General features: G+C 37.0%; 1 protein-coding gene across 4 annotated transcripts in view; it reads left to right on the plus strand.

Annotated features, from left to right (window-relative positions):
- The window catches only part of smyd3 (SET and MYND domain containing 3), a 56,788-nt gene that overhangs the window by 7,436 nt on the left and 21,467 nt on the right, over positions 1 to 27,885 (plus strand). The window contains exons 2-6 of one of the 4 annotated variants that reach the window (XM_078944584.1): positions 2,743 to 2,837; positions 7,460 to 7,523; positions 7,741 to 7,848; positions 8,577 to 8,634; positions 9,961 to 10,124. In XM_078944584.1, the coding sequence (XP_078800710.1) occupies positions 2,743 to 2,837; positions 7,460 to 7,523; positions 7,741 to 7,848; positions 8,577 to 8,634; positions 9,961 to 10,124 (489 nt within the window). The remainder of the gene's footprint in view (positions 1 to 2,742; positions 2,838 to 7,459; positions 7,524 to 7,740; positions 7,849 to 8,576; positions 8,635 to 9,960; positions 10,125 to 27,885) is intronic. The other 3 variants (XM_078944585.1, XM_078944586.1, XM_023953551.2) reach the window with 3 other exon arrangements.

The following is a 27,885-nucleotide window of genomic DNA, read 5'->3' on the forward strand; positions in this document are numbered from 1 at the left end:
AAGCATTTGATGTTGTAAATTTGGCACATCTGAGCTGTGAATTCGGCTTAACAGAAAAAAATCTCTCGATTTGAAATATGAAATGCAAAATTTCCTCTTATGCATGTTTTGAAAGGGCCACTTAAGAATCGTCTATATCTGACTTTAAAAAATAATAATGTCTCTGTATGTCAGTGAATAAATACATATAAATGAACATAAGATGCATCTTGATGCCATATAATTAACAAATACATCTGTTGCTACATCCTCAAAGCTTGACAGATGAGCATGTGTATTAAGTCACATCTGTACCAAGAACTCAAAGAGTAAGAGCATCTTCACTGTTGCACTCCGAACTAATTAGAGTTCAATTTATGATTTAACCAGGCTCTCCAACCTCACACTCTACCCCTCTGTTCCAGTTGATTACCTTGATCAGGTGGTTCAGGTGGTTGAATGATCACACCTGATCCTCATAATCAGCATCAAGTCAACCAGCAGTAATAATAGTAGAAAAAAAGCAAAATTAGAGAGTGATAGATCTCAAAGACCAGGGTTCAGACATTATCGATTAAGGATAAAGAATGGAATCATCACAAAACAATAATTAGTATGAGTAAAACCACTGTCTTTTGTACTTTTTTTAAGGATGTACCCCACTATGAAAGGTTTTTCAAGTATCCTTTAACTTAAACAAGCTTTATTTGGTTGATACCTTTATCACATAAAAGTGATTTTGTTGAACTTTACAGAAAAAAAGAAAAATAAATCTGGTGTATCAGTAAAACAATGAGGAAAACAAACACTATAAAATAAAGAATTGATGGCATCAAAACATTGTAACTGTGAACTAAAAAAATAAATAAAAAAAAGCTCCAAAGATGTCTGGCTATGGAGAAAAAAGCACAGTTTATGTTGGTTCACCTTAAACTAAAATATCAGTGTTGATTACAGACAAAAAAAAAAACTACCTGGATTTTTTTTCTGCATTTCTAGTTAAATTGTCAACAGTTTTTATTCAATATGTTAATTATTTTGCTGGATATTTTCTATTTTTATTACCTTAGGTATTAAAAAAACACGAATTCCCCTCACAGATATCAATCAACGTTGTCCTCAGTCATCAGTGCAGATGTGGATGTTGTGGATATTCTTACATATCCTTCTTAAGCCACAGGGAGCCTCGTCTCATATGAGTACCCTCAGATGTCCCTCAGTGAATCATCCTCTAATCAACAGTCAAAAGCTCAGGAAGGGTTCGAAAAGCCTCGAGAAGCAGCTGGTGTTTCTCCTTTCTTCACAGACATTCACACACAGTCAACAGTGTTTCTTCATGTCAGTCACCAGTTTTCAGAGAACCGCACATCTTGAACGGGAATGTGAGCTGATTAGGCTTACCGCTGTAGCACAGACGGATCAGTAGGTGGCACTAGTGACCCTTTAGCAGTTCACTTGCTGTTTTTTATTTTTTATTTTTTAAAGGCCAACTCATTCATGCATTGTTTCATATTTGCTTTACTAAACACTGAAGTCCCTTTGCTAGCAAGCAAAGTCTGTGGTGGAATAGTCTGCACTGTCTGAGATAGAGCCAAGTTGTCCACACATTTTTTACAAATTGGTGTTTCAAGCCATTCTTAACACAGAATTGCTGCGTGCAGCTGAAACAAGAGGGGGCGGAAGCCGCCCAGCAAACAGCCAGTGCTTTAGAACTGGAAAGCTCCGAGTAAATTTATTCTTGCAGACTTATTTGCAGATGCATGCTCTGAAACCATGCATCCTGGTCAAGTGAGATGCACCATGCAGTGTCAAATACTTCAGAGCGGAAGTGAGAGAAATCGGGGACTGGACTGCATCCACACTCCCCCATCCCAGGAATGCAAAAATAGACCCTGCATAAATGTTCACACCTTCAAAAATACTCAACTAGACATAGTCAAAAAATATCTGTGGGACATGGTAGAGGAACCAATGCTCAGGGGGAATTAATTACCATGCTTAGCACACCAAGAGAGAGAGATGCTGAGGTAAGCCTAATTAGGCGTCTCATTTCACAGGCGTAAAAAACTGACCAGATCTGCACACACGCAAACACAGAATCATGCTCTTGCATGTCAATGCACAAACCCTCGTCCTTATATCATTACCACTTCTGTTGAGTGACACTTCTGTCCTGATTATTCTTTTTCTCTTGTTTGTTTGCATTCTTTCTGAACTGGTTTCTCTATTCCCTCACCTATCACATTCATGTCTTAGTTCTGTTTTTTTCTTCAATCTTTAAAACATCAAAACCAGCTTTCTTATGCTTGTCATTTGTCACCAAATATGAGATTTCTAATTTGCAAGGTCGTGAAAACATTCAACTGGCATGTTGCAGGAGAAAAAACACAATATGAAAAATACTCCTGTGTACCAACTTAAAGTTTAAGATTACCTGTGCAAATGTAAACAATCCAGATAAGACAACAATATGCAAACAAATATTTATTAATTCTGTGAGCAAATAGTATTTAGTGACTGTTTGCCACAGAAAATATGTAGGCTAAAAACTGAAAGACAATATAAGAAAACAAAGTAAATGACTCCCTAAGGGTGGCGCAGGAAATTGGATGGAAATAATGCAAAATAAAAACAAAAAATGTATGACGCGGAGAGGAGGAATTTGACAGATACAAAGAAAAAAGGAGTTTTAATCTTGTATTCTGCATGGCACTAATAAAACCCTTGTAATGTTATTCATGAGTTTTCCCGCTGTGCCTGCAGTCCAAGCATGGACCTGCCATCCAGACGACTAGTGCTTCTCACAACATCCGACACAAGCACGGGACAATGAATGGAGGGAAAGAAGAAAGGATGAGGTGACAGTGAGTTTGAGAAAGGGAAGCAGAATGGATGACAGCTGCATGGGCAGAATCATAACACACTCATATTTTTGACGTTTATTAAAAAGGTTCCTGCTTTATGACTTGTTTGTATTTGCTTAGTCATTTTTAATTTAATTATTTTTTAGTGTTTTGTTTTATCAACTGAATCAGTCCACTCAACACTCTTAGAGCCAAACCATACCGGAGAACTGGGCTTTTTCTGTCATTTTAAATTGGTAAAAATGTCAAATTTGTGGAATATAAGGAACATTTAACTCCCAAATTGTTGAGCTATAAAAAATGTGTAATTGCTTTTACTATGTAATTCATAATAATACCTATATTGACGTTGCTGCTAAATATATAGCAGTTTACTCCCAATCATAGTAAACGTGTTGCCACAAAAGCTAACTTTCTGTTGAAATATCCCCTTTTTTCCTTACTATTGGAGATAATCTGATAAAAGCTTAAAGTGTTCGTGTTAGAAACCTTTTCAAAAGGAAATGTTCTGTTATGTGTTACCAACCTTCAGCAGTTCTGCTGGAACAACTGTGTGACTGATGTATATACTTTTATGTGTTTGGCTTTGACTCATGTCTTGGGGAAAAAAGCTAAAAGCTTATCAGCATGTCACTGATCACCGTAACAACAGTTGCTGTGGAAAAGCTTTGTATTAATGAAGCTGTGCAGCTACATGCAGCTCTGGACCAGCAATCTGTTAACATTTCTGTCATAATTGTTGCACTTTGTATTTTAATATCAGCAGTTTAGTGTGTTTGTTTTTTACCAGTATTTTTGAAAGAGATTTTTTTCAATTTATAAACCAAATAGCGGTATGCATGTAGATACATGTACAGATCAGGTGTAACATTATTTGAATTTTCAGATCAATTAAATATTATTCAATTCATGGTATCAATTCAGCTACGTTTATTTTTAATATTCTAGTTCACAACCCAAATGATATCAAAAACTGAAAGAAAAAAAAAAACTCAACATCAAACTTTAATTCAGTTTTGAAACCGGTGTTTTCTGTTGGCTGTGGTTTTGCAGGACATTTTTTAAAAAAGTTAAGGAATGGTTTGGGAAGCACAACAGGAAGTTTAATGTGTTGATATTTCTTCCAATGATCCCAGCCTTTTTTAACATTTGTTGGACTTTTGTACAAATCAGTTGAATCCACAGAGGCACCAACTAGCAATTAACGGGACTTAAAAGATCTGCAGCACATTTTGCTGCCACGGTTACCACAGCTGTCCTTTGGTAGTCTAATGGAGGCCCCGTCTAGATGGGTTAGCTCTGTTTTGGCAGCCAAAGAAGTCCAGCACCGTATTAGGCAAGTGACTATAATGTTATGCCTGACTTGGATAAATTGAATGAACCTGTCACAGTACAGAGTATTAATCATATTTCCATTTTTCTAGAATATGGAGGATTTTTCACAATGATGTCTGCTTTAGGCAGATTTGAAGCAGACAGTGTCCAAAATGATGCAATATTAGAGTGTCATATTCTGCACATTAACATATGCTGTCACTCTTGCAACAAGTAATTACTTCCTGTGGGATAACATTCCCCACAAAGTTTACAGAGGCGGGACACTAACAGAAATTGGGTTGTTTTCAATGACAGATTTCATGTTTCTTCTATTCAAAACTGATGGGCTTCCTGTGTGTGGCAGTTTTAAGTCACCTCCCCCCATACGATGCATAATATGGTATCTGTTTAAGTTCAGGTCTGTTTAGATTTGAGGCTTTGTTTTTACTACTTTACTTTACTTAATTTCTGAAGCCGTTGGCAGCTTCCTTGTTTTTGAAAGATCTCATCAGGACAAGGGTAGCTGTATTTTCACGAACCATGAGCAGCACTGTAAATTTAACTCTGTTTTTAAAGCTAGAAAGGTCCTGACAAACAAGACAGATGGCGAGCAAAAAGGTTAAATGCAGAAGACTGAGCAGCTGAGAACAGTGTGTTTTGGAAACTTCCACAAATTCTGCTGGGGCCTTAGGCCAAATACAACAGTCCAGTCTGGTCTCACAGTGATAGAGAAAACATTTCACTTTAATGTTGCCAATGCTGACGGGTAACAGCTTTTTGAAGGATGTACACTTTCCCACAAATTTGCTGGATTTGTTTGTAAAATTCCAGTAATTACCTCCAAAGCATTTACAAAATACATTCAGACGAATAATGCTTAACTTTTTGTCCAACAAGCTTTATGATGTCTGTTTAAGAGCAAATGAAACCAGACATGGCTCTGACAGAAACATTGAGCCAATGGCCTAATTAAAAGGTCTTAGTTACATAAAAACTTTATTGACACTTAAGTTCAAATGTTAACCTCTTAAGACCCGAGCTCTCGCTGGATATGTGTTTTTTATTTTTTAGTCATATTGGCCCCAATTAAGTAGAATTAACTACAGTGGTATTATAACCCACTATGTGATGTCCATGCATGTGGATGCCAGGTCTTAAGAAGTAAATACAGTTTTAACATTTCTTCTAAAAACAGTATAAAGGGACTAATCTGATTCTATTCAAATAAGTTAATTTAAGTTTTTACTCAGGTCTTTATTTAAGGAAGGAACAGTATTTTTTCTTTTAAATAACAGATTAATAGATCACCTGACAAAACATTCAAATACTTTTTATTAGAAATTGTTTGGAGCCCTGTAGCACTGTCAAAAAGGAGCAGGAATGTTGAACACCAACTTTTGGAAAATTCTGTGGAAGTATTAAAGGTGAAGCAGGTTATGAAAATCAAGATGTGAAAGTCAGAGTTGGATCTGCTGTGGCAGCAGACAGAGGCACAGTGAAAAGCAGCACCGCCAGTCAGAATTTAAAGCAGGTTATATTAAAAAAAAAGGTCTCCTAGACCTGCTGTGTTTTTGTGGTGGAATCTAACTAGACTGGAGCAGCTCATAAAATATTAATTCTGTATCTATTTTATGTTTTATGCACACAAACGCAGCCAAACTAAAGCCAACACATATTTTTACAAGCCTCAACACAATGGGCTTTACTGACAGACAACTACACACAGGAGTGCCATCATGGTATCTGGTGGATTATAAAGACTGGTAAGTCTGGAAATAAAATAAAAAAAAGACAAATTTATGTATATAAATAAATAATTTATCTTTAAAATTAAAGGTTTGTTAATCTAAAATTCAAGTTATAATCAAAATTAAGCATTTTTATTGGCAGAGTAATGTGTAAATAACCACTTTCTGCTATTTACTCGTCCAGTAAGTGTTAAAGAATGGAGGCTTTTCTTTGAAAAGGTGATTCATGCAAACCTAAAACATTTAATCATTATGTCTGATCAGCACCACATCTTTTCTCTAAAATCACAGAAAGTGAGAAATCTTCTTCTAGCCATTGTGATTAGTATTTGGCAAATTGAAGAAACTAATTACCGGTACAGGTTAAAGCTGGATGACTTCCCCACCTGCGCTTTTCGCACCATAACAACCACGTGTTACACTGTGACCAAAGGCATCACTAATCCAAGAAGATCCAAGCAGAAGCTGCGCCGAAGAAGCGTGGCAGCAGAAATGTTGGCAGAATAAAAGCTAGACGCGGCCAAGATGCAACACTTCTGCAAAGCAGACACTGGCGCGGAGCTCCTAGTGTGAAACCGGTAAAAGATTCACAAGCTAAAGGGGCCGAGTTTGTGCCAAGAAATGCCAGACAGATTTCTCAAACATTTTACAGTAGAAGTGATGCGGGAGCTGATCTCACTGAATCTCTGAAGGAATTTGGGCTCCGGTCCAGTCCAACTTTCAGTAGGGAAGTGGAGGGTTGATGTGATAGTCTTCAACCCTCAAAGCAAGAAAGCTGAAAGATAAAGCTGTGTTTTTATCATTGCACTCATCACCAATCAGATTGTTGAAAAAACTCAATATTTCTCCAGGATAAGAGTTACAGTGAAGGTATTTCCGTGCACACATGAACATGGACACACCTGTCTGTGTGTGTTGTGTGCCAGGACTGTAATTGGCTAAGAGAGACATGCCATCTTGTTATCAAACTGACAGCAAGACAGAACAGGGAAGATGCATTGCTGCAGACTTTCAAGAGAGAAGATAAACACGTGCGTAAAAACACACACAACCACTAACATGCACATCTGTGACTCTACGCACAGTGACAGTAAGCAGGGTAAAGCTCAATAAGTTCCCCTTAGATGGCTAGGAAACTGGAGATGGTGTAGGCAGATAAAAAAGAGATAATGGGTACACACAGTCGTCTTTGTACAACATATCGAAAGAAAAGGTTATTCCACATGGAAAAGGTCAAGACAATGACAGAAACATGCATGGGTATTTTGGGGGCTGTTATTCTACTCTCCAGCCAATTTATTCAATACTTTTATGCAGTCTGAGTGGCTGACTGTGTTCTGTAAGACATTAAAAGTAAAATGAGTAAACGTTTAATTTATATTACAATAAAGAAAGGTTAATAAAATAATCATGTGGCCAAATCTTGCTCTTCCCTTGAGGATTTTCCATTGATCATCAGTCATATACATTTTTTAAATGGCAGAATGTGAATGAAGTTGATGAGATACTTGGAATTAACACTCTTTTCTTTCTTCTTTTTCTTCTTTCCAGTTGTGAGACCTTGCTGAGGTGTTCTCAGTGTAAGATGGCTCGTTACTGCAATTCTGCCTGTCAGGTATGAGCGTGTGCGTGCTTGTGTGTATACCATTGTCTATGTAATTAATGTTTTTCCCAAACTTTAGTAAGTCTGAGGTGAGCTCTAGTAAGTAGTTAGAGGGTTCCTGTGTATTTTTCGGAGCAGTCACTGAGGAATGAGTTTGACTCAATAAAATGGCCTCTGAAGTGATTTGTTTGCTGAAATCATTGCTGTCTAATGTCTCCCCTTCTTGCAGAAACGAGCGTGGCCGGGTCATAAGAAGGAGTGTAGATGTCTGTGCAGCCTCCTACCCAGACATCCGACCGATTCAGTGCGCCTTGCTGCAAGGCTCATTTTTACCCTGGTAAGTGTCCGAAATCTCACCCAGACTAATCTAAACAAAGAAATCTGCTCTGTAAATGACTAATGGAGCCTTATCTTCTGCTGAACTTCATCATTTGAGGTTTGTGCTTAGATGAAAACTTAAACCCTCAAATGTTAATTTTAATTTTTTTTCATGTTTTCATTTTATTCTTGCTGTTCTGAAAACCTTCTCATGCTATAAAGTTAGTTAAGTTTCACTATAATAACACACAACTGAGAGTGGTGAAATTTGTTCGGCTCATTTGACCCTCACTTTGGGGGCGTGGTGGACGGGTATCCATGCAACTGTTTTTTTTTTTATCCATCTCCCCAAACCTGATCAAGGTCCCTATTCCATCTTTCTATGTCAAATATTGTTCTTCCTATCCATCTTTGGAAAGTTAGCAGTCTTTGTTCATTCCATTCTTTACTGGCGAATAGTATTACCCTGTTTTCTGTTTTGGGAGTCAATTACAATGAGGATAAACCACTTTAACACATCTCCAATTGCACAACTTCAAGACACTGCAGTCAGTGACCGTTTCGTTGGTTTAACTCCCCAATTCAATCCCTTGATGCTGACTGTCAAGCATCAACATCAGACCTACTATCTCCACCTCACCACTTTGCCACGGAGGGATCAGCAGGCAACTTCATGAAATTAAAAACCTGACAATAAACTGGAAATTGCTTTGACAGCATGCTAATGGGTCTTTTTTCCTTCTTTAGTTAAACCCACTTCAGAGCAGTAAGGAGGAGCTCTACAGTATTGACGAGCATGAATCCCGTAAGTGCCTGTGTTTTTAGTTTAATGTTGCTGGAGGAATAAAAGCATTTTCGCTGTTTTTGTTGATTTTAAGTTATTGTGATTCTTCAAATCTCATGAATTAGCTGAGGGGCCTTTTTCAGCCATATCAATCATTTGTGTGTGTTGAGCTACGTTTTTCCTGGTAAAACGAGGATGCTCAGCTCTTGAACACCCTGATGAGCGTAGACTAAAGATTGTGAGGTAAAGGTGTTTGCTGGGAACTAAAGAAAATGGAATTTTCTGATCATCATTTTGTGACTCTTTTTGTTTCAACTTCATATGACCTTCACAGGTAGAGATTAGAGAAGAATACAATAACTTGTCTGGTGCAAAGGAAGACCATTACAGCACATATTTTCATTTACGAACAAGTTAAACCCAAATCTGTTGAATAGAATATGGTACATTGTGAAAAAAAAGAGGAAACTTCATTTTCACAGAGCATCAAAGAGAAAGTTGTTCTAGTGGAAATAAATGTTTGCGGAGCAATTTATATGAAGAAACAGCAAAGGTGAGAAAAATATGGTGGAATATGACCTTTAAAAAAATAGATCATCCAAATATATGAAATAAAGCAACGCTGATTTGTTGATTAAAGCTAGAGCTGGTAAGACATAACTGTTAATAGTTTTGTTTATTTACAAGTGCTGGAATTTTTCTTGTTGGAAAAAAGTGAATTTGACCCTAAATATTCTATCTTAAATTTGTTTCTACACTTTGCACTGATTTGTAAATGATATGGGTTACACATAGGATGATTCAAGTTCACAGCATAAAGGACCCAAAAAACACATGTTAAAGAAAAATGGAGTCAGTCCACAATATGGATTAGATTTTCCACCACGAAATGTGAACAGAGATGTAAGTTCAAGTTAAACTCTATCTGTGCAATATTTTTCCAAAAACATGACACTTAAGACTATTTTCTCATACAGATTAGCTGAGTGATTGCATGAGAAGTTGGGCAGAACATTTCTCTTTTGTTAGTATAAATGTTCTGGCTCTTGTATTATTGTAACAGAGACCCAGACTTTAATCCTTTCATCAGATAGGCTAGATTTTAGCACATTGTGGACTATTAAAATTAAAAATGTATATCTTTGTTCACCAATCTTGAATGTTTAACTTGTGTCCTGGATCAACACCTGACTTAAATGATGGTGTTTCTGTCGGGATTTTCACGAGATTAGGAACCTGTTGAACATAACAGGAGCAGGTAAACAAGTATTCCATAGCAGGCGGGCACAAGTACCACAACTGGTATGTTAGTAGGTGGACGATGCATTAACAGAGGATTGGATTGAGTTTTTGTAGATCTGGATTCGATGCCTGAACAAAAGAAAGAAGGTCTGTCTGAACTGGCGACCATGTTGGAGCTGTACATGAAAACAGAAATTCCTGACCTGAAACAGAGAATGACATCAGAGCTGCCACTTTCCTGTCGAGAGGCCCTCAGCATCATTGCAAAGGTTAGTTTGCACTTCATATTTTTGTTAAAGCATTGAGTTTTTTTTTACATTCAACAAGAAAAAGCATCCGAATTTTAAAAGAAAGATGTGTGCCTACATGAAAAAAAACCTACTGGTATTTCATAGTAAGATGCCATAAAAAAGAGTTATATTCATGTAGATCAATTGAAGAAAAAAGCTTTCCTAAATTGCATCTAAAACATTTCATAAGGAAAAAAAAGGGTGCGCCCCTGGGCAAGCCAAGAGTGTGTGGTCCTTCCTTAGAAATTTCCTGATGTGTTTTGCAATGCTTACACTAAGCATTTTGGGCCCTACATCCTTTTTTTCCCTGTTTACTAAATAAACCAAGGTCGCTGTTTATGCTAAGCTACAGACGAGCTGCACCCTAACTGTGGTAGGACCTTTTCCCACTCGTGAAAATGCAGATGTTTGCATCAGTTTGTATTACCGGTACTTTCTTCTGCTTGTCAGCTGATTTTCATTTATTTACAATAATCTTCATATAATTTGTTTGCATAAAAAACATGTATATGAGCACATATTTTTGTAATGGAGGAAGTACCTTATATTATTTGTTATCTCATATTTTGGACAATACGATGATAAACATTTTTAAAGTATTTAAAGTGCTTTCAATCTATGTTTTTGTCTTGTATAGCTCTTATACATTTTAGTTTTTGTTGCGCTTTTATGTTGCCCATTCTCCTCCTATATACTTATACTAGAAATGCTAGTTTATTTAGCAAAGTATGTTCCTGCTAAGCGTTTTAAGCAGACGCATGCTTTGGAAGCTTTCGCTCAACATCACTTATTAGCGATGACTGTCTATCTATAGCTCGTCATAGTGTCGCATAAACAGAAACATACATACAATGAAGACAATTTACTCATTTAATTGATTTTCTAAATAAACTTCTGCTTACAGCCTATACACTGGACTGTGAAAAGGTGTTGGGTTGGGTTCATGCACAGTTTTGCATTGTGATTGTAAAGATGAATCTATAGCTGCCATAGGTTATCTGTACTTGTACATCAGTGGGGAAAAGGCTGAAGCTTTAGGTATACCTGTCTGCGTTTAAGCATTTTTTTTCTCTTTTAAGTATATAGTTGAAATATATAGTGACAGAGTGTGAGTGTGTACAGAATTTTTTCTCCCTTCATTTTATGTTGTGGTTATGCACAGGCACAGTCTGAATGGGCTGGTTTCATCCTGACGCACATGAACTTCACATTATAATGACAGATGAGCTTGCAGGCCTTTGTGTGAACTTGATTATTCGCTGAATCAGCTCGTCTTGTGCTGGGACATGTATATTTGCATGAATTCCTTACATGACCTAAATGTAACCCTGTTGAACTTGCACATACTTCTCCTTAGACCCACTCTGATCCTCTTTTAATCTATTATAATAGCGTTCTTATTACTCATTAACCATAATTGTACCATTTTTAGCTCTAATTAAAAAAAGAACTGAACCATTTTCTAGGACATAGTTTCTGCAGAGCGGCAGTAGTCTATTAGATATTTGCATTTTTTTTCTACAAACTTGGTATAGAGTACATTGTATGCATTTTAACGGCCTTCTTCTTTAAGTGATTCACTTTTAAAGTATGAACCCCCGCGGACCCTTAGGTCCTCTACCTGGTCTTTTAGTTGTTGCCATGGTAAGGACCATCTGAAAATCTGAGGTGAGTCTTCGTTCTTCCATTACTGTCCTTGCCTGTGGAACAGCCTGCCGGAGAGTCACAAAGACCGTAGAGGCTTTTAAGAAAAAGCTCAAGACCCACCTTTGTAGCAGTTGTTGCCCTATGTGGGGGCGGTTGGGGTCCGATTTTGCAGCCTCACTTCTGTGGAGTGGACCCCATTGCTGTCCCGGTGTGGGTGGGCACTGTGGTGATGTTCCTGTGGCTGTGCTGACTCCTGTCATGAAGAGATTCTCAAAATACTGTTTCCTCACAACAGAGCCAATCCTAAGTTTTTTAGAATTAACTTTTATAAGTAGTCATTGTAAAAAAAAAATTAAATTCTTGTCATTGTTATGCAAGGTGGTGCAGTGGTTAGCGCTCCTGCCTCACAGCAAGAAGGCCCCCGGTTCAAGTCCCGGCTGGGGGACTTGAAACAGAACATCAACGGGGGAGCTTTCTGTGTGGAGTTTGCATGTTCTCCCCGTGCATGGGTGGGTTCTCTCCGGGATCTCCGGCTTCCTCCCACCGTCCAAAAACATGCTTCATTGGTCAACTGGCAACTCTAAATTGTCCATAGGTGTGAGAATAAACGGATGTGTGATTGTGGCCTTGCGACAGACTGGCAACCTGTCCAGGGTGCCCCCTGCCTACGCCCACAAGTGGCCGGGATAGGGTCCGGCAGCCCCGTGACCCCGAGAGGGACAAAAACGGAAGAAGATGAATGAATGAAGATGAAGGAAAGTAGTCGTTGTTTATGTGTTGGAAGGATGGGCTGGGTTTTTCTCTTTTTATTATCATTATTACTATTATTACTATAGCTCGTGCTGGTTTCCGGCGCCTTACGTCCGTGAAACCAGGGTTCGACTCCGGGCTGCTCCCTGTTCCCTTCTCTACTTCTGTGCCGGTTCCAAGCCCGGTTGCTTTGAGAGGGTTGCGTCAGGAAGGGCATCCGGCGTAAAACATTGCCAAGTTTACCATGCGACTCGTTCGCTGTGGCGACCCCTGATGGGAAAAGCCAAAAGAGTAACAACATAACAACAACTATTATTACTATTTATTTAGTCTGTTTTTGTTTTTAACTGTAAAGCTTTTTGAGCTCCGCAAGCGTGAGAAGCGTTTTTTTTTATAAATAAAATTAGATTTTTTGATTTGATTGTTTGATCTGAATTGTGGGTGGGAGCGTTGGTACTGAGTAAGCCCGCCCCCACTTCCCCTCTGTTGCTGAGAGCTTGGAGCAAGGAGCTCGTGGCTTGCCCAGCGTGTTTTCTGCATAACAAATACGGTCATTGTCAAGCTGCATTTTTTTCATCTGCTCCTGCTTCACTACAGTTTGAATAAAGAAATATGCATGAAGGCAATTTGCAGCCCAATTTTCCTATTATGTTTTCCATCAGAGAAATGCCACAAGAACATGTTAAAAACTCCAAACTCGTCGGAGTGGGTCTTTAATATCTGAAGCTGTTTCTGTGCATCCAGTTCACATTCTGTCTACCTTCTTTGTTTTCTCTTGGCTACCATTCACGCTGATTCCAATTTATTTGTCATCTGTTGGAGATTGGAAATGCAATAAGAGAAAGCGAGAAGAAAATTGCAGTGACATGTTGGACTGGGTTTCACTAAAAATCTTCAGGTTCTGGGTTTGATATGTTGTTTGTTTTTACTAGTGGTTCTTGAAAGGTTCCTTTTTTTATACATTGGTATGGATTTAGATCAAATTTGAGCAAAATCACATCAAGCATTGTTTGGAATGTATTTGTTTTAAAACCAAAGCACATCTTTGGTTTAGTGAAAATGAACACAATTGAACGACACAACAGTTTTGGTCTTAAAACATCCACAAAAAACTAAAGTTTTTGAAATATCTCAAGGTATTTGAAGTAAATAAAAGCACAAGTATATTTTCCTGACAGAAAAAACATTCTAGCTGCTATTGTAAGGCTGCATTTGCGATCGGTAAATGTCAGAAAAAAAATAAGTGAAGTAATATAACAAGTCATTTTGTTAACAAATTGCATTTTAATCTGTTAGTTTCTAGTTTACCTATAAGGAATCAACCGTGTAGATCTGCTGCAGCTTTTTTGCAAACATGCTCTGGCTATTTCAACATTGTTGATTTTATTTTAACCTCTGAATTTTTTAGTTCCTGTTGACCGCCAATCAGCAAAGACTAGATTAATAGTATAGTGGTGATTTGACACCTGAAAGTAAGTTTAGCCCCCAGCCATCTTAACATGAGGATCCAGGGTTATGGATTATTAAACTCTAAATCCAATTATTAGGGAAATAAAGTGTTTAAGGGGAAAAAGATGGGAGAAGAAAGGAGAATGAGCAAGTGGAATAAGAAAACATGGAGCTCATTATTCCGGCCAATAAAATGTTAAAGGTAGTTGTATTTATAGCTCTGGGAAGTGGCTGGAACTGCTACCCTTGGGAGTCTCTTCAGACTGTTGGGCAAGTTAGATGAGTCTCTCTGGGAAAGTATGTAGTGTTGTTTATTACCAATATATAGTGATGATTTATCACAGACACACACACACCTGGTGTCACATGTGAATGCGTAGCTAATAAATTTACAGTCCTGCTGACAACTGTTTTGGCTTCAATTACTGGAGCCAGAATGAGAAGTGTGTGTGTGTTTGTGTCTGCAGAGTCTAATTCATGCGTGTGCAAACTCATATTTTGGTGTTTGTTATTTTCCCATCCTCTCTAGTTTGTGATAATTCAGTTTATGCGTCTGTGTGTAGGTGTAAATCTATGGATACGTTTGTGTCGCCCGTGTGTGAGCATCACGGCTTCCTTTATATTTAATGGCCATCTGTTGAGCCACACATTTGTATGCAAACTCCAACAAACGTATACACCTTGACAAATGAAAAAGTTGCCAGTCAAGAGAGTTTTTGCTTGGCAGAAAGGACATTTTACGCTTGTTTATAGGTTTCCATGCAAAGGATCAAGGAGTCAAGAAAAACAAAATTGAAAATTGCAGACTATATGCTAAAGATTTGAAAAATATGGCTAGAGAAAGTAAAATGTGGGAAAAGAAGAAGCCCAAATTATCTTCTTGTCATGTGTTCTTGTGTTTCTCTCAATGCAGCACGGGAAATGCTGAAGATAATCCATTTGTCTATCTCCTCGCATGTTCAACTTTATCACTCCAGCATTTCCCTGATCTGTGGAGCTGGTGGTGCTGTGCGCGCTACCTAATTAGCTTAGGCTTTTGAAATTCACACACATAGAGCTTAGTGTAATGACTTTTGGCCCTTCAATTATGCAGCCACAGACAGTAAATTGTTAAAAATGAATAAAAACCATTTGCCTAATTGATGTAGATTGGCTGTGTGTGCGGGTGCTCAGAGAGATGGAAATAAAGAGGGAAAGAATAGAACTCTTGTAAATGATTGACATCGGTGACAGAGTTGGGGAAAAGAGAGTAAAGTGGAAAAAAACTGGGAATAGGAAAACATAAGAAAACAAATGGTGATTTTGGGAATTGTGATGGTTTGCGAAAGGTTTGCAGAAAGAGGGGAAAAAATTGAGAAATCCAGACAGGTTGAGGAAGAAGACACAGAAAATTGGACAATTTTCACTAAATCTGCTGGTTTTAGGCACCATGAGGCCTGTATATGGTGTTTGTGTACTGGTGGGTTGGATTTGGATAATGAACAGCTTGTGGCTCCAGCTGCAGCAGCCACCACTGTTTTGGCTCTTTTGTCATTTTTCCCATTGTTGGATCTCCTAGCAGTCACGCCATCAGTTACAAACATTTCTTTCCTGTGGTGGTATAAAGGAATTTCAACAGGGAACACGTTGATACATTACCAAAATAAATGTTTTTTGTTGAGTTTCCCAGTTCCTCCTGAGATTTTCCAGGCATGTGAAGTATTCTTGTAAACCCTTTCTGTGGATGATGACCTTTCAAAGACCCTGTGGATGCTGCGAAATGTTTTCCTGATGCTTCTGTCTGAGATTTAAAACCACATGGACGTGTAAAAGTTGTATATTTTCACAACACATGAGGGTGGAGGTTCTCCTCATATTAGTCCTTTAGTGAGTAGCAAAATGGAACATAAGAAATGAGACAAAACAAACATTTTTGTCTCAAATATGGAGATCTCCTGCTAATTTCTGACACTTTACCTTTTACTTCATCTTCCACAGGACAAATATTTTGTGATTGGTCACATAATTGAAATGGGTGTGGTGAAGCAAGTTAAACAGAATTGAGGAAACGAAAGGTGTAATTCAATAGATTCTACCTGGATCAGATGAACTACTAAATGTACTCATCGTCTTAATTTTCTCATGTTTAGCTACAGAAAAAATACACTTTTCCCCTCTACTTTGAACATCTGATTCTCCTCCTCTCTAATCAACTCAAAGACAATCATTTCTTCATTGCCCTTTGTTGTCGTCATATCCTAACATGCACTACAGAAAAAAAAGATTTCACCAAAACCCTTCACTGTAACATCTTAAAAAGGAGGTAATCTCTTGGCAAGAAAGAACCTTTTCGTTCTCCCTGACATGCATGCAGAACAAAAGGCCTCGATTCTCACAGAGTATGAAGCTTTGCTGGAGCAGAGGTGATTAGAAATGTAGTCCATGTCTCAAACAGCGGACACACTGGGCATGTGACATGGGTTCATCATATGGACTTCACACTAGAGTAGAGAGGGGATTCTTCTTCTTTTTCCTTTTCTACTGTTTACTAGCACACGTCTGCCACCCACAGTTGGAAGAGGCTTGGAACGAAATTTCAAAGCGGGGAAAATCTTGCAAATCTTGCTCCAGGCTTCTTCCATTCCGATATATGAAAGACTTGGTGTCATATAAGCTTCTCTCTCACATACAAACCTTCAAATCTCTTAATTGTGTAGTGACGAAGATTTCTAACTTGCATCGTCTGACCTGTAGTTCAAATCTTTCAACTTCATAATCTGATTGGTTTTCATTATAAGATTGGTCATATGACTAAAATAGCTGTTCCAGTTCCTAAATGAATATATTAAGAAAATTGTTGGGTTCAAATAAAAGCTGAGTTTGACCGCTTTGTCTGTCCTCTTTTCAGTCTGGGTGAGTATTTTTTGCTCCCTTCCCACTGCAAACAACAAAGTTGAAAGCAAATAGCATGGGACATTTCATCTTTTCATAGCAATTTGACTGTCCGTTTGGGATGATTCTCCACATTTTAGGCCTGACATTTGAAGTTAATGCGTTTTACTACATCTCACTGCAAATATTTTTGTGTTTTTGCCTGATAAATGTAACCTAAAAGTGGCTGTGGGGCTGTGGTTTTTGAAGATTATTAAAGACTTTGAGTTTCAGTAGTGTCTGTTGTCATTTCAGCTGTGTACATCACCATTTTTTTTTAACTTTATCTGTTGTAAGTCATGTTTGTCTGCTCAAGTTAAATAATTTTAATGCAGTTAAATGGCTAAATGTTTTTTCCCCAACTCTTTTGCTTTCTAACTGTCAGCTTTAAAAATGAACATTTTTGTTATTTTTTCCAAATGATTATTTCACAGTCCCGGTATCAGTCTCAGTTTTACAGAACAGAGTAGTAGCTGGTTAGTGCTGTCTCTTCTGGTCTATTAGGCTTACAGTAATTGCAAATGTTATGTCTAGATGCACGACACATTGGGTCCCTTTACTGCCCTTCACTTGTTCGAAGTTCATTATTGTGCTTTATATAGATTGTCAATCTTTTGTGGAAAATAACCAATCTAGTGTGTAAAGTTTCCAGTAAATGAAGTTTAACCATGAAGATTTTTATTTCCACCCTGAATATAAATTAGTTCGTTCCTGCAGTTTTTCCACTCTCATCTGTCTCCCATCTCTGTTTTTGTCTCTTAAACTACAGCCAAGCATGAAAGGCTCTGTCTGTTCTCTGTTTGGGGACTCTGAAGAATAAAGCTCTCCTTTACTTTCAAGTTTGCAGTTTCCCTCTGCGATATTTGTATTTGCCAACTTGCAAAGTGCAAATGTCCATAAAAGCTTTGAGACTACAAAATCTACTCACTGTATCTCATCATTAGGAGAACTATTCTTGGAGCCAAGGCCGGCAAGTTTTCATCTAAGACTGACTCGCTGTCTCTCCCTGATGAAGGCTGAGCTTACATTTGGAATAGTTTTCAGTTTTTCTGGCTACAGGACCTCAGTGCACGACCTCGTCTAATCTGTCAACAGCGGCTCCTTTGGTGTCCTCCTCTGTTTATGCATAGACTGTCAGTGCTTTCATAACATAACTTTTCCCTAATGTTATTTGTAAAGCCCATAAAAATGAAAGTGACTGTAGAAACAAATAACCAAACAATGATCAAACTAAATTACTTCTTTCTGGACTGAATTTAGAACAAAAGTCAAAGCTGTCAATTTTTTTGACACCCTTTTTTTCTAATGATTTTTAGCCTTTGTTCTGTTGTGAATTTACGAGTTTAGATTTCAGCATCCACTGATGCAGGGTTTGCATTTCATACGAAAACAAGGAAAAACACAATGCATGCATTGTATTTACAGTATTTTACAACGCATGTACTGAGCCTTCATCAAGTCAGCTTAAAAGTGGCTCAAAACAATGTGAAAATTTCAACAACAAAAAAAAAAAGGTAAACGATGAAATCAAAGGAAAAATCTTTCTGTCAGATTAAACATTTCATTTATGATGTCCTTTTATGAAAAACTTGTTTTTTTTTTAAATAACACTGTAAAAATAATTTTTTAAGCCATTTTCTAATGTATTTGCATGTCCAATCTTACACAAAATGCTGTTTTTAATTTAAGAGGAGAAAGAAATGGGAAAGGACACATCAAAAAAAGTTTCAGTTCCTTTTTTCCGTCCACAATCATGAACTTATTCATGAAGCAAATCTATAAATGGGACTAATTAATAAAAATCAGTATTTAAAAGTGTAGTTTATGTGTCCTTTTTCACCTATTTTAAATGTTTGACATTTTTGATGGTCTGAAACATTTAGGTATTAAAAAAACATGCAAAGAAATGAGGATGCAGCTGTTTTCCCCACTATATTGTTCATCATGTCTGATAACGTTTGTCATTTATTTATTTTTCTGCTGTAAAGCTATGAGTTTTTTCCAAAAGGCTGGCATTTATAAACATAACTTTCTGCTTAAGCGTTTTTTAGTTGTTGCGTGATATAATTTTTTAATTGTAATATTTGTATTATGAATATGATTAAAGAAACTCAGCAAATCATTTAAAATAACTTGATTTGTCATTCTATACATGTGTTAATAATGAACTTTGAATATTTTTTCATATATTAATCAAATAAAGGTTTTGATTAAATAATGCTTTAAAAACCTTTGCAGACTGAATTGAGACTTTATACTTGTTCTGTGAGGACAGCAGAGCTAGCTCCTCACATCAGAGCTGTCAAAACACAGTCGCTAAAGCTCTACCAGCAGATTATATACAGTTTTAACATAAATCAAATATAAAATCACCATTTTTGTATGTAGTATGCGGATAATTGACACTTTGAATTTTCTAAAGGTAAAGACAATTTGAACATAAAGTATTCTGTAGATTTCCTGCTATCTGAATCTCATTAATGCTTAACTGTCGCAGCTTGTCACCACAGCCCTGAATCTGCAGTCTCTGTATTGATTAAATGTGGCAGAGCCTGTTTAGACATGTCAGCACTTTTTCTTGGCCCACAGTGAGTGGGATGGGAAAGGAATATAAAATATTGAAGGATGAAGAATTTTCTATTTTTAATAGTTTTTTTAATATGACCCACATTGCTTTATTTGTCCTCAAATTAGTAATCTGTTGTGACGCGTTTGATCCACTGTTTCAAGGCGCGTCACTGATTGAACAATTTTCACGACTTTGTCTCTTAGAGAGACCTAAAGGGATTTTAAGATTTAATGAGCCCCTCCCTGTAAACACCCCCATGTTGAAATGACGAGAGTGTGAGAAGGATGGGAGGGAAAGATGACAGAGAGGAAGGACAAACAGCAAACACTGGTGTCCCCCTGGACTGGTATGTCTAACGTTGTGCAATTACAACTGGGAGCCCCTTTAATTGACTCCATCTGTGAACCCCTGAGTATTCACTGTGAGCGAAAACACAAACCCCTATTTGAAAAGCTCTAACAGTACAAAAAAGATTTCCATCCTCAAAGGTACGCTTAGATCTTTTTTTAGGATAAATAGGAGGATGTTATGCAGGAATTTATTTATAGGTTTTGAGGCTCTTTACTCAGCCCATCTTGGACTGAGCTTGTTTGGTTTGGTTCAGCTTGACTTTATTTCTCCACGTCTTTGAAGACCAGTTTTGGCATCTCTATGACTGATTATGTAATTTAGAAATTGTCAACTAGTTCTACACGACACAGATTTAATCTGACCTTTAACGCTGCCATCTATGAATTGGTTTTGTATTTATCAATGTACATCAGCAGGCGAATTTGCGTAAAGAAGCTAATAATGACTGACTTGTTCCATTTGGCTCTGGACATGAAAAACAATCATCTAAGGCTGTCTTTGTTCTTTTTTTCTAAAGAATATTATAATGAGATTTTCATATAAAGTGCATTAAGCAATTAAATAGGGCAATAGTTGTTTGATTAATGATCAGCCCTATAGGCAAGGTGTATATTAAACCGCTTTTATGAATCAGTTTTATTAGTTCGAGTAGCTTTAGGCCATTAGTTATCCTAGGTTTTGAACCATGATGTCTTGTAATGACAGGCAAATGGGTTTAGGAGTGTTCTGACATGAGCATAAAGAAAGGTGGGTCAGTGTGGTTTTTCACCCAGCGTGTCCCCTTTTACCAAATGTACATAAGTGGTGCTCCCTGATTCTAAATCAAGAGTGTGTTCTAGTTTTACAGGTGGGGGAACACAGATGGCTCTTTGGAGAAAGAGGGAAAAAATATTCAAGAAGGGCACAAGTAATATGAGGCTGGGTATGGTTTGGAATCAGAAAAGAAGGGTGAATGAAGAGTTTTATATGCCCATTTGGACCAATCATGATCAAATATGGGATACCTTGTGACCTGAAATCATGCTGGCTTAAGATGCAAAATATGGGCAGATGAGTTGAATAACAAGGTGCAGCACCGGGGTGCATGAAATCTTGGGAGAATCCTCTTTTCTCGCTTTTGTCTCGGATAAAATTGGTATTTGAAATGTCTGGGCTTTGGGATTTGTTCTGAAGTTGCCATTTTCTAAACATGAAGGAAAGGAACCCCTCCCAGATGTCAGTTTGCTGGTGGGCACATCTACTAGTACTAGTCATGTCAAAGCTTAGAGGTTTTTGGTCTTTGATTTTACATCAGTTTCTGTTCAGCACAACCTCCATCCCCCACCTACCCTTAACCCCTTTATTCTTTCATCATCATCCTGTGGTGATATTGCTGGATTGGTCGACACCTCTCTGAAGGAATAGGCAATGAGCTGACAGACAGCAGAAACGGGAGGCATGGGGAGAGGAGAGGATGATTAGGGAGCATTTCTATTGAAGAATGGAGATGAGCTGGTGTCTGGAGAAGACTGTAAGAGTGAGCAAGTGTTAAGTGATTTATTTCTGTAGTTTTAGAATTAACACCTGACACCACTTCATCTTGTGATATCTCTTTTGAAGGCTTGAGACCATTATTAGGAAGTCATCTGGATTTTAAAGTAGTATTTTCTGGTTTATATTACTTAGTTTGCCTTTAGTCTGAAAATGTTTTTGCAAAGAAGAGTACAAACACTTTCCCCATAGAGAATTGGCCATAGTTGAACATTGCAAGCACTTCCACACACATAGTTCAACTCTCCCACAATGATGTCATTTTCTAGAACCACTTTTCTGTGCTGCAGTGTCAATGGTTTAGCCAGTGTTTGACCTATAAAATTCTTTCTGTATGAGCTAAAACCAAATAACCACCTTGTGAGGGTTTCTGTGTCTTTTTTGCTTGATGAAGACTTCCACCAACTGCTATGGAATATGCCATTATTTTAAGACAGCATAGAAAGAGACAGAAGGACAGTGGTATTTTTCTAAAGGTGGATGGAGGCTCTGAAGGTTGAATTCAAGACCCATTTGTCCAACTACTGCCAACACGAGGTGAACTCTTCTTACAAGCCAGACTTGTTTCCACCATGTTGTGAAAAAGGCACCTGAAAAATATGACTTCCAGTCAGTCACCTGCTGTTGTTCACTTTAAATTCCAAGATCCTTGTTTGCATTCAGGATTTGTTTTTCTCTTAAGTCCATCAAGCTTCTCATTTGTACTTTCTGCATTTCTTTCTCTAATGATGTTTTCTCAGATTACTGAAGGTGACCCACATATGTATAAAAACCAACATTCAGAAATGCTGTTTTTCCCGCTTATCCTGGGTATCTGTGCCTTGTGCCATATATTTTTGGTCATTTAAATGTATACTCTTCTAAATAAACCCAACAAAAGTAAAATCAAAATGTAGACGTTTTCTTAATATAAGCACATATGAGGTAACAATTAGATCTGATTATTTTGTTCAGATTATTAAGATGTTATAGTATCTTTAAAAAAGGAGACATACTGTCCTGATTGTGTACAAGATGAAATTACTTTGCATGAACCTTTTCATATTGGAAACACAACTGGTACACTATTAATTTGTTTTTTTACAAAAAGTTATTCACAAATTACTGAGCAATTCCTTGAATTTATTACAGTATGGTTTTATATGTTTTATACGTGTCCTAAAGTTTTGCATGAAGTGTTTGCGTGAACTATTGAGAATATGTAAATTCTTTGTCATATCGTCAGGACATATTGTCCCTGTTGAATCAAGCAGCTAAACAAATTGCTTTCTAATCAGTTCCAGGTGTCTAGGTTCATCTGTAGCATCAAACTGAACACATTTGCTGCTCTCCTATGGGCTAAGTCTATAATCTCTGTTTGATTGCACATACAGGCCATAAAGGGCCATGATTGCTGTTTGTCTTGGTTGTCATATGCTTTCTTTTTTGCTCTCTCTTGTTGCCAGTTTTTCCTCTTCCCACCCTTTAGCATCTTCTTTTTTTTAATCTTCATAGTATTATTTGTCTACACCACTTTTTTCTCAGCCTGAAGCTTTGTTGCTGAGACAGAAATATTAGCAATGGAGCAGCTAATTGCATACTTGAAGTGTGTGCTTGTGTTTGTGTTGTGCTGACATTGCTTTTTTTTCTCTTGTAACAACCCATGATATCAGTTTGTGTGCGTGAATCCATGCACTCATGTGTGTCAGTGTGTGCGCACATTAGTAACTAAGCCTGATGAATGGTATAGAAAAACTGTTTATATTGTTGGTTTAAAGAGAGAAAGAAAACAACAATGAATTTTTACAAAGCTCTTTAACTGTTTAATCATGATTTGTTAGTGAAGAAAATGTTATTATTCAGGTTTGTATTGCACTAAAAAAATACCTCCCCACATTTGACGTATTTTGTGGTGAAAGAGCATCATTAAGACCTGCAACCATTGGCGAGATGACCAAATATAGAATAGAATAGGTCTTTGAAAAATAGAAAATGTGTTTTTAGATAGAAAAAATGGGTTTCTTATAACTTTATTTGGTACATCTTGCTAGAACCGGGTTGGACTGCCTTTTTGGCTTCCGAAATGCCTTTGTGGCATAGATTCAACAAGGTACTGGAAACATTCCTCAGAGTTTGGTTCGTATTGACATGACAGCATCACGCACTTACTGCAGATTTGTCGGCTGCATATCCAAGGTGCCAATCTCCTGTTCCACCACATCCCAAAGGTGCTCTATTAGGTTTAGATCTGGTGATAGTGGAGTCCAGTGAACTCAGTGTCATGTTCCAGAAACCAGTTTGAAATGATTCCAGCTTTATGACAAGCCGCCTTATTCTGCTCGAAGTAGCTATCAGAAGATGGTACACTTCATGACTACATGGAGGGATGGATGTGGTCAGCCACAATAGTCAGGTCAGCTGTGGCGTTGTAGCATGCTCAATTGTACTAAGCGGCCCAAAGTTTGCCAATAAAAAATCCCCGACACCATGACACCAGCACCACCAGTGTGAACCGTTGATACAAGGCAGGATGGATCCGTGCTTTCACGTTGTTGAGGCCAAATTCTGACTCTACCATCCGAATGTTGCAGCAGATATGGAGACTCATCAGAACAGACGTTTTTTCATTCTACTATTGTTCAATTTTGGGGAGTCCGTGGATTGTAGCCTTGGTTTCCTTTTCTTAGCTGACAAGAGTGACACATGGTGTGGTCTTCTGCTGCTGTGGCCCATCTACCTCAAGGTTCTGCAGACCTCGGTTGGAACCAGTGATAGTTGAGTTCCTGTTGCCTTCCTATCAGCTGGAACCAGTCTGGCCATTTTCCTCTGACCTCTGGCATCAACAGAACTGCCGCTCTCTGGATATTTTCTCTTTTTTTTGGACCATTCCCTGTAAATCCTAGAGACGGTTGTGGGTGAAAATCCCAGTAAATAAGCAGTTTTTTTTTAAATCAGAGCAGCCAGTCTGGTACCAACGGTCATGCCACATTCAAATGTACTTAAATCACCCCATTTTTCCCCCCATTCTGATGCCGTTTAAACTGCACCAAATCGTCTTGACCATGTCTTCATGCCTAAATGCATTGAGCTGCTTCCATGTAATTGGTTTATTAGAGGTTTGCATTAATGAGTTGGACAGGTGTACCTAATAAAATGGACATTGAGTGTATGTTTGTTACATATTGTAAATTGAAATGTAATTTGTCTGATGATTAAAGTATCATGAATATTTTTAATCTTCCCACTTACTTTTTTTCTCTCATCTTCACAAAAAACAGCAAATACAATTTATTTTGTATTTTCAGGTTGTCCTTCTCTATCTTGATTTTTACCTGCAATAATTTATAAACTAAGTAACATTTAATTAAAAATTTTTCTTTAGTTTTATTATATACAAAATAAAAGTCTAACTTCATCAGACATTAATAAATGCATACTACAAGAAACCTGCTCTCTAAAAAGCTGCTCTGATCCTTTCTTTTACAGATGATTCCTTATGGTTTCAAAAGTTTTTTTTGACTGATATTTTTTCTTTTTTTAAGGGCTGCTGTAGAAGTTGTCATGGAAACTTTTTTTCCACTATGTATCTGTGACATTAGTCATAACAGTGTCTTTCTGTTGTGCTGTCTCCTGTTTTGTGTGTGTGGGCCAGGGGAGATGGATGAGTGTAATTTTCATCGGTGTAGGAATCACTTTGTCACTAAAGGATGCACACACATTGTTTATGGCGGCACACTTTGCTTCAGGCTTTACTTTAGATTGGAGGCAGATTACATTGCACTTCTACACATGTCAGTATATATACTTTTGCACCAACATGCATGGAGGTCTAATGTAATTTGAAAATGCTTTTCCGATGATCCAGCATCTAAGCATGTTGCAGGAGAGCACACCACTGACCTTTGACCTCACAGGACTAATACAACCCAGCATGGCAAACCTCTTACTGCATGAATTAGAAATATGAGTTTTTCATTTGATCTGAGCCAAACGTTAAGGTCTATATTGTAAATAATAATTAGTCAAATTATTCTCATAAAGACAGCATCATTTGTATTAAATGCTATTAACTACAGACAAGTATATTCTTTGAGTTTTTCAATATAGATTAGAAAAGCTTTTAATCAAAAAATATTTTTGTATCCTTGACAGAATGAGTTCTTAAATGACAGTCAAAACAGCTTCAGATTAAAGTGATCCACTGCCTTACCAAAATTAAATTATTAGATATTTCAGCAGCAATTGCTGAAAAATGTTGAAAAGAGTATTGATTTAAATAAAGCATTTACACTACTCATAATTTTAAAGTTATATTTTTTTGGTGTTATAAAAGTGGCCCTATAGTAAACCAGTTGTCAACTCAAGACACAGTATGTGCAATTTGTAAGTCACACGTCAAAATATATTTTTATGTTCAATGTGGATCCAATAATTCTTTTTTTTACATATGAACCACAATGTAAAGTTTATTATTGTAGACGACACACATTTATTTTGCTCAGAACAAAATTAAAAGCTTCTTTTTTGGATATAATGTATATTTTGGTTTTAATAAATTAGACTGTTGTTGCAAATAAAACTAATATAATACCATTGTGTTTACCGCAGAAACAAGGTATTCAAATGATGCATGTGATGCATAAAATATAGAAATGTATTATTTATTCATTTACCAGTATGCTTCTTGAAATGTAAAAATGATAAAAAAGCGTGTTTTTGGTGTTTTTAACATGTTCTTGTAGCATTTTCTCATGATGGAGGACATATATAAAGAAATTTAAGATTAAGCTTTATTTCTGAGTATTTCTTTATTCATGTCATTGTGACTCAGAAGCAGATGGAAAAATTTAGTTGGAAAAAGCCTGTAGCAGTCTGTGATGAACTACTGCTGCTCTGCAGAGACTATGTCCTAGAAAACAACACAGATCTTTTGTCTTGTCTAAAAACAGCATAATTATAATGAAAAGAGATCAAAAGTTGATTGGAGTGGGACTTAAATGACATTTTAAAACAGCAAGATTTATGTTAAAAGTTAAAATTAGATCACTGCTATAGTGAGGAAAAGTTGTTTATCCTTACGTCTCAGGCTGCAAATCACAGGAGATTCAATTTAAAACTACAAGTTGACCACGTTAAAGCGAATGTGTTTCTCTGTTATTGGTGTCAGACTTTAAAAGACTCAGCAAAATGTAGCTTGTACAAATATTTTTCAATTTTAATAAATGTTTAGAACTAAATGTTCTTTAAAAATGTCTAGATAGGTAAAAGTTGTAGTTTTTTGGTATATCTTGCTATGATGTTTCACTAATAACTACTTATGTATGCAATAAGCAGATATCCACATTTTTATTTTAGCATTAAGATTAAAAAAAGCAGTCGAAATAACATTAGAATTATTTTCTTCTCACTGTTACTTCCCAGTCACAATAATGTTTTGCTTTATCATTTTTTTGTTAAAATACATTGTGTAGAATTGTGCACTTTGATTAAAACATGTACAAATAAAAACAGAGAATAAAAAAAGGTTAGACTTTAGTGTTTTATTTTTAAAATGATCTCCACACAGGCAGTTTTATTTAAAGAAGCAGTCTTAAAATGTGCCAGAGAAGGAAAGTCTGTAACTCATAATTCTGTTTTGGAAATTTCACTAAATACAATTTAACAATTTGTGTCACATAATTGCCTGTGAATAAAAATAAAACTAGCAAAATCTCTAAGTCGGCAACAGATTAGCTGAAACTGGAAACAAATGTTAAAGTGTGGCAGAGATAATTCCATCTGTTTTCAGAGTTTTATCTTTTTTATTTTTATCAAAATCCTCATCCAAATTTTTTATTATTTTCTTAATTGATTTCTCAACTTTACATAATTGATTTGTGTCCCAGTGTGGATTTAATGTATTAAAAATGGCTTGTACATTCCCATAATGAGAGTCATTTTACAGTTTGTAACTTCCGCTGCATTCAACCCAAGTGATGCTTTAGATAAGAGGTGAAGGAAATGCACAGAGAAAAGCCATTCAGATGTGACGACATGCTCCCTGCAGCATGGAGAGAGGAAGAGCCGCTATTCCCTCATGAAACCCTCTTTTATTCGCGCCCGAGCAGAGCAGTGAAGCAGGAAAAACGATTTCCTGCAGTGCTGCTTCAAAGAAAAATCGATCTGCTCTTTTGACTATTGTCTATTGTTCTGATGTAACCTGTTCTCTAACAGTCTGCTGAGCTTAAACTTTCTTTTTTTGTTTTGTTTGTATCCTTTTGATTTCTTATATTTATTTACTCCTATTTTTATTTTATGTTTGAGGGTCATTTGATTCGAGAACACGAGCAAAAAGTAATGAAGTAGAAACATTTGCAAACTGTTGGGTCAGTGGTTAATACGCTGCCAATATGGTATACTATGCAAATAGATTTTCTCTTTAAAGAATACTGGAAGGTTTTGCATTTCATCAAATTACCTAAACAGAAATCTGGTTATTTACCTGCAGAAGTTACTGTAAACATGGAAGCAGTTAAAAATGTCTTTGTTTTTAATTGTTTATGTATCTTTGCTTGC

The sequence above is a fragment of the Oryzias latipes genome, chromosome 3 (assembly GCF_053564925.1).
Source record: "Oryzias latipes strain Hd-rR chromosome 3, Olatipes_Hd-rR_3.1".
In the NCBI taxonomy this organism is placed as follows: Eukaryota; Metazoa; Chordata; class Actinopteri; order Beloniformes; family Adrianichthyidae; genus Oryzias; species Oryzias latipes.